The 12,109-nt window shown below is 42.3% G+C and overlaps 1 protein-coding gene across 6 annotated transcripts in view; it reads right to left on the bottom strand.

Moving 5' to 3' along the window:
* Positions 1-12,109, bottom strand: part of BCL2L13 (BCL2 like 13) — an 82,938-nt gene that overhangs the window by 34,007 nt on the left and 36,822 nt on the right. For all 6 annotated transcript variants that reach the window (XM_084634139.1, XM_084634135.1, XM_084634137.1 and 3 more), the window contains one exon: positions 10,403-10,472. In XM_084634139.1, coding sequence (XP_084490265.1) covers positions 10,403-10,472 — 70 coding nt within the window. The remainder of the gene's footprint in view (positions 1-10,402; positions 10,473-12,109) is intronic.

The raw sequence follows: 12,109 nt of genomic DNA on the forward strand, positions 1-12,109 counted from the left end.
TCCTTACATGGTGGTTGCAGTCAAGGAAGGAGGATAATATAAATCTAAATTGATTATCTCCAATAGAAGATACTTAACATGTTAAAGGGAACAAGAAAATAGCCTCTCTCTCTGAAACTATTATACAAGAAACAAATGAGAATTAATTTGGGGACAACAATTCTACTTTACATTAAAACCACTGACAGAAAATCCAAATTCTATGTTCCCATTAGCTAAGTGGTCTATATTCAAGATTGACATATTGCACATGCTCAGACGTACTGTTTTAAAAAGAAAAGAAGGACTTGTGGCACCTTAGAGACTAACAAATTTATTTGAGCATAAGCTTTTGTGAGCTACAGCTCACTTCATCGGATGCATTCAGTGGAAAATACAGTGGGGAGATTTATATACAGAGAGAACATGAAACAATGGGTGTTACTATACACACTGTAACGAGAGTGATCAGGTAAGGTGAGCTATTACCAGCAGGAAAGCGGGGGTGGGGGGGAACCTTCTGTAGTGATAATCAAGGTGGGCCATTTCCAGCAATTGACAAGAATATCTGGGGGGGCGGGGGGAATAAACATGGGGAAATAGTTTTACTTTGTGTAATGACCCATCCACTCCCAGTCTTTATTCAAGCCTACGTTAATTATATCCAGTTTGCAAATTAATTCCAATTCAGCAGTCTCTCCTTGGAGTCTGTTTTTGAAGTTTTTTTTGTTGAAGAATTGCCACTTTTAGGTCTGTAATCGAGTGCCCAAAGAGATTGAAGTGTTATGGAACAGTATCCCTGATAATGTCACGGCAAACCTGGTGGCTGAACTTTGTGACTTTGTCTTCACCCACAACTATTTCACATTTGGGGACAATGTATACCTTCAAATCAGTGGCACTGCTATGGGTACCCGCATGGCCCCACAGTATGCCAACATTTTTATGGCTGACTTAGAACAACATTTCCTCAGCTCTCATCCTCTAATGCCCCTAACTCTACTTGCACTACATTGATGACATCATCATCATCATCTGGACCCATGGAAAAAAAGCCCTTGAGGAATTCCACCATGATTTCAACAGTTTCCATCCCACCATCAACCTCAGCCTGGACCAGTCCACACAAGAGATCCACTTCCTGGACACTATGGTGCTAATAAGCGATGGTCACATAACCACCACCCTATACCGGAAACCTACTGACCGCTATGCCTACCTACATGCCTCCAGCTTTCATCCAGACCACACCACATGATCCATTGTCTACAGCCAAGCTCTAGGATACAACTGCATTTGCTCCAACCCCTCGGACAGAGACAAACACCTACAAGATCTCTATCAAGCATTCTTACAACTACGATACCCACCTGCTGAAGTGAAGAAACAGATTGACAGAGCCAGAAGAGTATCCAGAAGTTACCTACTACAGGACAGGCCCAACAAAGAAAATAACAGAACGCCACTAGCCATCACCTTCAGCCCCCAACTAAAACCTCTCCAACGCAGCATCAAGGGTCTACAACCTATCCTAAAAGAGGACCCATCACTCTCACAGATCTTGGGAGACAGGCCAGTCCTTGCTTACAGACAGCCCCCCAACCTGAAGCAAATACTCACCAGCAACCACACATCACACAACAGAACCACTAACCCAGGAACCTATCCTTGCAACAAAGCCCGTTGCCAACTGTGTCCACATATCTATTCAGGGGACACCATCATAGGACCTAATCACGTCAGCCACACTATCAGAGGCTTGTTCACCTGCACATCTACCAATGTGATATATGCCATCATTTGCCAGCAATGCCCCTCTGCCATGTACATTGGTCAAACTGGACAGTCTCTACGTAAAAGAATAAATGGACACAAATCAGATATCAAGAATTATAACATTCAACCCCCTCCACCTCCCCAGCTGTTCCTCAGACATTCTTGTCAATTGCTGGAAATGGCCCAACTTGATTATCACTACAAAAGTTTCCTCCCCCCCCGCCGTCGCCCTCCTGCTGGTAATAGCGCACCTTACCTGATTACTCTCATTACAGTGTGTATGGTAACATCCACTATTTCACGTTTTCTGTGTATATAAATCTCCCCACTGTATTTTCCACTGAATGCATCTGATGAAGTGAGCTGTAGCTCACGAAAGCTTATGCTCAAATAAATTTGTTAGTCTCTAAGGTGCCACAAGTCCTCCTTTTTCTTTTTGCAGATACAGACTAACACGGCTGCTACTCTGAAACCTATGTTTTAAAAAAAGGGTGGCTGATGGCACACACAAAAGGATGATATCCACCAAGGGTAAATCAATAGTGCCTGTATAAAATACCTCCTTTGATAAACTAAATTATTAAATAATTAGACATTTGTAACTTTATCATTTGGGCAATATTTTACAGCTCTTCCCCTTAAGCCCAAACACTATATTTACATACATATGCAGACATACATGCTCCAGCGATCCCTTCTTATAGCTTGTGATCCAATAAGCCGCCTAGCTGACAGGATTCTGAGACCATTACGCCACTGTAACTGTGTCTCAGTGGGTCACAACTGAGGATGCCAAATTCAGGATGAACTGATGAGAAATAGGTCAGATACACCCCAAGACTGGTGGCTAATCCCTCATAGGATATACCAAACCAGCAACAAAAGTAAACTTCTATTTCACCACACTGGCTAGCAAGAAGACAAAGGCAGTTTCCTCAGGCATTCCAGTTCTTATACCACCACCAAAAATACTGAATTCAGAGATGAGTGGTTCTTTACCACCAGTTTAATCAAATAGGTTTTTCTGATCCCGAAGGACCAGTCCCACACCCAGGTCAATATATAAAACTTAGAGGATACCCAAAAATCACGCTGATGCCAATCCTTTAGTATCTAAAATCTGAAGGAAGGAAGGAATGAAGAAAAGTTAAAATTGGTTAAAGGAATCAAATACATACAGTAATGGCAAATTTCAGAGTAGCAGCCGTGTTAGTCTGTATCTGCAAAAAGAAAAGGAGTACTTGTGGCACCTTAGAGACTAACAAATTTATTTGAGCATAAGCTTTCGTGAGCTACAGCTCTCTTCATTGGATGCAATGGCAAAGTTCTTGGTTCAGGCTTGTAGCAGTGATGGAATAAACTGCTGGATTAAATCAAGTCTTTGGAATACATCCACAGCTTCGATAGGTCATTCAGTCCTTTGTTCAAAGCTTCAGTTTGTAGCAAAGTTCCTCCAGAGGTAAGAAGCAAGAGTGAAGACAAAATGGAGGTGTTTCCAGGGCCCTTTATACCTTTTGCTATATGGAGGGCATCCCTTTGTTCTTACTATGGGAAATTACAGCAACAAGATGGAGTTTGGAGTCACATGGGCAAGTCCCACGTCCATGCATTTCACCTAGTCACAGCAGGAAATTCCATTCAGTGTAGATGGGCGTCTCCCATGGTCCATTGTCAGTTAAATGTTCCTTTGATGGGTCACTCAATTTGACTAGTCCCTCCAAGATGTGCTGGCTAGCTACCTTGTGGGCATTACCCCAGGATTAAAAGTTTGAAATCCAAGTATAGAGCCAATACTTATAACTTCAAATACAAAAAATGATACATGCATACAGACAGCATAATCAGAACCAGAAAATCTTAACCTTTTCATAGACACCTCACTTGACACCCTTTATACAACATTTGCAGCAAATATACAACAGTGGTTGCAACAATGATCTATATGGTCATATTTTAATCAGATAACGTCACACCCCCAACGCAAAACTGATGCAGGAAGTGGTGTTCCAGACATTACTGAATGCATCACAGGGGTTTCCCATTCTTGGTTCTCTATTACTAAAGCTTCTAACCCATGGGTGGGCAAACTACGGCCCACGGGCCATGTGTGGCCCACCAACTGATTTAATCCGGCCCCTGAGCTCCTGCTGGGGAATAGGGTCTGGGGCTTGCCCCGCTCCTGCCGGGGAGCGGGGTCTGGGGCTGCTCCACACTTGCGTGCCACGGCTCTGCATGGCTTCCGGAAGCAGCAGCATGTCCCCTCTCTGGCTCCTACATGTAGGGGCAGCCAAGGGGCTCCACGCGCTGTACCTGCCCCAAGCACTGCCCCCACAGTTCCCATTGGCCAGGAACTGCAGTCAATGGCCTGCAGGGGCAACGCCTGCGTACAGGGGAGCGTAGGAGCCGGAGCGGGGACATGCTGCTGCTTCCGGAAGCCATGGGAGCTGCTTGAGTTAAGTGCTGTCTGGAGCCTGCACCCCCGAGTCCCTCCTGCGCCCCAGCCCCCTGCTCCAGCCCTGATACCCCACCCACCCTCCGAATCCCTCTATCCCAGAGCAGAGCACCCTAAACCCCTCATCCCGAGCCCCACCCCAGAGCCTGCACCCCCAGTCAGAGCCTTCCCCCCTTTGCCTCTGTGCCCCCAACCCCCTGCCCCAGCCCTAATCCCCCTCCAAACCCCTTGGTCCCACCCCGGATCACCCTCCTACACCCCAAAGCCCTCATCCCCAGCCCCACCCCAGAGCCCGCAAAGCCCTCACCCCCCACACACACCCCAATCCCCTGTCCCAACCCAGAGCCCCCTCCTGCACCCTGAACTCCTCATTTCTGGTCCCACCCCGGAGCCCACATGTCCAGCCAGAGCCCTCACCCCCTCCTGCACCCTAACCCCAAATTTGTGTGCATTCATGGCACACCATACAGTTTCCATCTCCAGATGTGGCCCTCAGGCCAAAAAGTTTGCTCACCCCTGTTCTAACCCAATATTAGAAGTATCAGTGTATAACAGAAATGGTTTATCAAAATCATGTTTAATAATATTGTTGAATCCCTTTACAAACCTAAGGTAAAACCTGGTTAGACCAACAGTGGACTGAATATGTTCTTGCAGCATAATTCCTGCATGTTTCATGTGATCTTGCCAAAAGCTATCAAAAATAGCTAATTTATCCACACAAGCTCTGGCAAATGTTTGGAACCCAATTAACATTAAGTCAATGTAGATATTAATGTTCTTCATAGTATAGGAATCTTGGCATTTAGCCATGAAAGCAATATTATAGTGTGCCTCAGTTTCCCTTCTCATACAGCACATTAGGTCTGCAATGTTTTTTCTCCTGTGTACAGTTTTAAGACTAGTTATAGGCACTAACTTTGAAATATCAGTATCACAAGGCCTTTTAACATAAAGTGTGTTCTTATGCATCACTCTTAACATGTTCAAGGGTTTTTTCAAAAGATTAGGCACATTGTACATTTTTACCGGGGTTGACATAAAAATCAAATACAGCAGAAGGCTAAACCTTAACAGTAACACTAAATTTGTTACAAGTCAGTGATTATAAGTATTTTGGTCATACCATGCCTTTTGTCTTACTAAATCTCTTGGCTGGCCAAGTGTATCCTCAGTGCTACCATCTATGGGGCAAATCTTCCCCCTCCCTTGTTAGCCAGGTAGATTGTATCAACCCAGACACTAGCTTTCAAATTTTCATGTGCTACCAATTTCAAGACTGGACACTCATTCTTCCACACAGCAGGACTGGGTCCTTCCCCCCCCCCCCACCTTTTTCCTAGAAGGTTGAAAACAAACTTCTTGCTCACAGGAATTCTTTTGCTGGCTAGAAAAACAACAAGGAGTCTGATGGCATCTTAAAGACTAACAGATTTATTTGGGCATAAGCTTTCGTGGGTAAAACACCACTTCTTCAGATGCACCTGATGCTAGCTAGCTGTATTCACCAACTGCAGACCCTCTGTGCTATAAACATCTACACAGACACTCTCCTGCATGCTTGCTTGTGAATTCACTACCAGCAGCAGCTTAGAGACTGGACTCTGTTTTAAAGAGATACCAAACAAATCCAAAGTGTCTAAGGGTGAGAGTTTGCCTGCTCTCCCATGCATCCTTGTGGGTTCAGTCATAAGACTGTTCTGCTCTGAAAAAACAGCAACACAATCTTTCCTCAGTACCTGTCATAGACTGCTTACTCAAAGAATTAGCATGGAGACATTTATGTTCCAACAACATAGTCTCTCCCCAACAGGCTGACCAAACACAGCCACTTGGTCATCATAGGGCTGTTTAAATTCCCTGACAATTTTCATTCCATCTGAAACCTTCTTAAAGCTACCCACATTAGGTCTTTCTAACGCAGAGTAAGTGGATCAATTTTCAACAGAAAAATTCTGGCTGCTAGGAACTGAAACTCTCTTGATCAAATCACTTTCACCACACCCCTCATTTACAGCAAACTGCTTGGAAAAACTACCACGAAGATTTTTCCTCTTCAGGAATCTTTTAAAGCAACAATTCATCTTTCACAGAAATTCTGCCCTTACCCTCTTCACCTAGGACTTGTTCTAAAGGAACGTTTTCCTGAGCAACAACAGACTCTTTCTGGGTTTCACTTAAACCCAGAATCACCTCTGGCCCATCAGGAGGATTTTTACACAACCCCCTTTTAGGTAAGCTGATAGACTTACTAGATAAAAGGTTAGAGGCACTCTCTTTCCCTTTGCCACATACAAGCTTAGGAATTGTTTCCTCCTTGTTACAAGTTTCCACACGGTTAGTGGGTAACAGTCAAACACCTTCATGCTCTCCTTGTGCCCTGGCTATGATATCAACCTGGCTAAACAGACAGTTGTCATACCTTTACCCAGTAACACACTATCAAGAGGCAAAATAGAAGCACCAGAATTGTCTGGGATCTAGTTATGTCACCAACTGGATGCGACCTAGTTATAATGTCATTCTGCCTAGCAGACACAAACTTAGTTAAATGCATATCCAGCTCTGGAACAACTGGTACATTTTCAAGTAGCATAAACTGAGAAGCACTTTGTCTGCTTCACAAAAAACTAGCGAAACTTTTCCTCAGCAGGCATGCTGCTATTCAAAACAATTGGAGTCATTCTTTCCTTTGTCCCAGCACTCCTGGCTGATTTCAGACATATACTTAGGGCTAGTCTACACCAGCAATGCTAAAGCTCTCCCAGCGCTCTTTAAAAAAAATAAAATAAAAAAAAATAAAAAAACCCAAAACACAATACCACCACACACCACACCTCAATGAGGAGCGTAGCTCCCAGCGCTGGGGCACTGTTTACACTGGCACTTTACAGCGTTGTAACTTGCTGCGCTCAGGGGAGTGTTTGCTCACACCCCTGAGCAAGAAAATTGCAGTGCTGTTAATTGCCAGTGTAGACAAACCCCTTAGAAAGTGAGACAGCTTCTCTAACACGCAAGTTGCCACTCCCAACAGATAAACTGCTGTTCTCCACATTATACTGAGCTACTTTAAACAAATCATTTCTACCTTTTTTAGACTCACTTTCACAAACTTTACTTGCCAACAATCCATCACCTATAAAAAATTTACCTTTCTTCCTCAATTAGGGCTTCAACCTGACCATCAACTTTAAGTTGTTCTAGAGAAACCTTTTCTCCATAAACAAGCTTTCTCTGTGCTTCATCTAATTCCAGATTTACTTCTGAGATATCAGACAGACATTCAGAAATTTCATTCACAGACAAACAGCTATTTTTCACCTTCCCCAGGTTTGAGTCACCCTCTCCCTGGCCATAGCAAAACCAGTTAAACACAGACAACTGCTCAGAGTAATACAACATACCAACATTGTTATGAACTGGACCTGCTGTTCTTCCATTACTTTTTTGATTTGGAGCTCAAGTCTGTCAGTTTCTTGCTGCATCTGGCAAACACTCTCCTCAGCAGCCAGCCATTCCATATGTCTTGCATGGGCTTCTCTCTTTCTTTGAGCAGCTTCTTTTTCCATTTTAGCGATCCTTTCTCTAGCATCTCTTTCCAGCTGGGCCAAGGCTTCCTTCTCCTGCCTTCTAAGTTCTGCCAGTCTTTGTTCATGTTCAAGACACAGGCTCTCTCTCAGGGCTTGAAATTTGATTGCTTCTGCTGATGCCTTCTGGCTCATGGTCACTGATCTTTAACCTTTAAAACTCTCAATATCAAATTTTGAATAGCATGGGGTTCTGATCCAAAGCTTAATTGACTGGGTTCTGTGGATCCTAGCCAGACTATGCCACTGTAACCGTGCCTCAGTGGGTCACAACTGAGGATGCCAAATTCAGGATTACTTGTGGCACCCTAGAGACTAACCAATTTAAGGTGCCAAAAGTACTCCTTTTCTTTTTGCGAATACAGACTAACATGGCTGCTACTCTGAAACCAAAAATTCAGGATTGTGATCCAATAAGCTACCTAGCTAACAGGATTCTAACACCTACGGTAGCTGCAATGTTGCGCTCCTAGTTCATTGATAGTTTCTGATGCCAAAAACTACTGATCAGTTAGCCATTGGATGAGAGACATCACCCAGAATGTCAAAAGAGAAACCTCAACTCATGATAACTGATTCTGCAGCTGATTTAAGACCCTGCATTTGAGAAAATTATATTTAGTGCAGCTCTTGGGGTTTACACCTTAGTCTTCTGCTTTTTCCAGTTAGCATAGAGAAAAATATAGTGCCTAACTATCGTCTCATCAAAGTAGATGTCTGAGCGAGAGAGGTACAACTATTTTAAAAAAATGAGAAACACTAACATTTATCTAAGGGTGGCTACTGTTACTGATGGAGCCTTGTTACTGGTCAGAGTCACATGACCATATGAGCTAAAAAGCTTTAGAGGACAGCACAAGAGGCAGAACACATATGGCAAGATGACTTACAGGGTATAAAATATGCAGACTTGAATATTTTTTAAGGCCCCAGGAAAATCTATTGTCCTTTCAGATGAAAATGGATCTCCATCAGGAAACTTATGCCTTAAGTACAAGCATTACAGTCAAAGGTATTACTTCTCCACATGTAGGGTTGATCCGTTTTCAGCATAAAATCTCAATTTCCATATAAATGATAAAAGTAGAAGATAGCTGTAATACACAAGTACCAGATAGTTAATTTGTTTTTTTAACTAGTGTTATGTCTTCTAATGACATATTAGACAGAAAATATATTAATGCAATGCTAATGTTCAGATTTTAAATTGAAGAAGTCAGGAAATTCAGAGTTGAACTTTGTGGGAACTTCAATTCGGGATCCCTGGGCTTATGTTTTTTCATTTTGTATTACAATCCCATCAGATCTCAAATTAGGCAGGGTCAAGCGAAATTAGCACTATTAAAAGTATCTCAATGCAGCTATCACTTACATCAGTAGGAAGTAGTTTTGGCATTCAACACATAGCACTCTTTGCTGGGTCAATGCTGAACCAATGCTCCAGCTAACATCAGGCTGGACCTATGCTCTCTTCCGAATGAGAAAAAAGGACCTGGCAACTTGTGGCCATTAAAAATCTCAGCTTTTGTGTGCATACATAGAAGGGTAAAAATAGAGTGTTAGCCTCAGTGTAATGGCCATATTCTCACTAAGGTAATTATATTAGGCTACCCAAATTCCATACTAAGTTTCAACAAGAAAAGAATAACTTTTTGTCTTGCTCTGCTGCATAGTGTAGCTGTGTACTGTTAATAAATCACTGCATTTCATCCCAGAGGTGGCTGCGTTTGTCTTCTAGATGAATTCCATTTATAGATTTGCATTTCATTTTGCAGTCTTGGGATCCACTGAGAAACATATCTCAAGGTAGATGGATCATACAATGTAGTGCAAATTGGAATGCAGAGGCCTCAGATTATAGAAAAGACGCAGTTCTGCTGTATCAGCAAAATCGCCTACCACATATTGCGTGATGACATAATAAAAAACCCTCTTGCAGCTCATACACCTATGATAGTGATGCTGAGGCTGCTACAGGAAGCTTAACTCAATTTTCTGAGTCATTAAAACCTCAAAATCTTGGAGCATGTTGTTATCTTTACTTTTCTCAGAACTAGATTAACAAGTGAAAAGAATTTAAAAAGTCAACAAAACAACTGAGAAGCGATTGCAGAGAAGAATAATGGAAACACTTCTCAATATTCACTACAGAACTGCTACAACAGCAAATGCTTCTAGGGAATTTTAAATTTTTAATAATTGGCATCCAGACATCAATGTTAAGCGACAGCAGCTCTATGTCTGTCTTACTACTTACCCAACACCAACATAAGAAGATTAGATTAACAAATAGCAAATGCATTAAAGTGCAGTCCAGCAAAAAAAATACAAAATTGCACATCACAGAATCACAAAACTGGAAGGGACCTCGAGAGGTTATCTAGTCCAGACCCCAGCACTCGTGGTGGGACTAATTAACATATCTACACACACCTTTTTGAGGGGAGAAGATATTGGACTATAACCCATTTATTTCTGGTTCCGAGATGCTTCTAAATATTTGAAGTCCATAGGTCTGTATATCCTGCTATGGGAGCATTATAGGGCAAATCCTCTCCATTAACTTCAAAGTGTTAAGAACTCAAAGGTAAGATAATTCGTTTATTACCTTGCTCCATCCACTGGCATGAGCGTCTGTCTCCAGAGTGCGTTCTCGGTATTCCTGATACGTCACTGGCCTGCAGGAATTAAACCAACACAAAAGGTTATATAGGGAAAAAACAAAGATTAAAATTCTTTCAGTTCCCAGGTAACTAAAGGTTCGCATATCCACTGCATGCAATTACAAAGCATGTCAAAATGAAGCTTAAAATTAAAGTGCCGCTTAAAAATTAACCAGACAGCATTGGTATCTCAGTGCTATAATCCAGAGTTATTCCTTCAGTAAAACAAAGCAAATTCATTTTTAGGGAATTAGGTGAAGAAAAACTGATCATCCTGCAAAGGGGGAACTATCCTCTGGCATTAATGGTCCATAAGCTCTCCATTTCCTGCTTACCAGTTACCAATGGGAGTGGGGAAATTAATGGAAGATGAAAGAACTCCCTGTCTGTATGAGGCCATCTGAAAGATATAGTGTGTATTTCTAAAGGAGCACATAGATGGTTAGCAAGATCTGACAGTTTGTAGAGCACTGCAACAAAGACAATTTTGTGCTAAGGGTTTAAGTACAACTAAGATGGTCTCTGAGCATATATCATATGCTAGGCAAATGAAAGATCTACAGAACTACTTTTACTGTGCACAGGTAACTCACATGGGTCACCCAAACACCAGTTAGCCTGCAGAGATCTTAGCATAGAATTCTCATTAGCACTATGTACTGCATCAAGAAAAAAATAATGGGGAACCAAATCAGTGCTTAGTACTCATTCTTTCTCTAAAAAGTTAGAGAAATGTCACCATTAGCTGATGTGACAGTCTATTGGTGGCACTATGCACTTCCATACACAAGACAACTTCATTTCTTGGCCCAATAAAAACTGAACATAAGGGAAGATGTTGCATTTATTAGCTTCTGAAGATGGAAGACATAGTGGCTAGACCACATGTTTCAGCTGGGCAGATCAAAGAACAGAGCTGATTGGCTCCACAACCAGTCTTAGTCAGATGCTCTAGATGTAACGAGACCTTTTCTGTGGAACTGAGGGTAGCATCTTTTGGATTCAGTCTGGTGCGATCTTAGCTGGTCTATGTACAAGTGCAAAGGGACCCAATTTGCATACCCAAGAAACTGTGACAATCCACTCTCCATTAACACCAATTTCATTTATTAAGTCAGCAACTGGACCACTTGATTCATTGCAAGAAGGTAGTCTAGTCAAGGAACTACTTACACATCTCATTATCTCTCAAAAGCCTACATGAAGGTCACTCCCCTCATAAGGGCCTATAGATCCCTCCCCAGTGCCCATACAAGGTACTCTAGGCCCACAATATCAGAAGTAAAGAAACTTGGTAACTGATACTCCGGGCTTTTAGTACCTCGTCATTTAAAAATATCAGGAACAGCTACGCAAGAAGAGTTCTGGAAGACTAATGCTCAAAGAACAGGCAGAGGACACCTGAAAATCTCAATTTCCTCCTATCCCCATTACTGTATACATCTACAAAATCAGAAACAGTGTAGCCCAAGCTTTTCCAGTGCTGTCTTCACAGCCATATTTATATAGATAATCTCCCAAACTGGTTCATCAGAGCCCAAGATTTCTATCCACAATTTTTGGACATCAGATACATTGTCATCCAGTGCAACCAGAATAAGAGGAAGTCAGTTTGGCTCCCCTAAACCCAGATTTGCTCATTCATACTAAAA

The sequence above is a fragment of the Lepidochelys olivacea genome, assembly GCF_965140295.1.
Source record: "Lepidochelys olivacea isolate rLepOli2 genome assembly, chromosome: 1".
NCBI classification, from domain to species: Eukaryota; Metazoa; Chordata; order Testudines; family Cheloniidae; genus Lepidochelys; species Lepidochelys olivacea.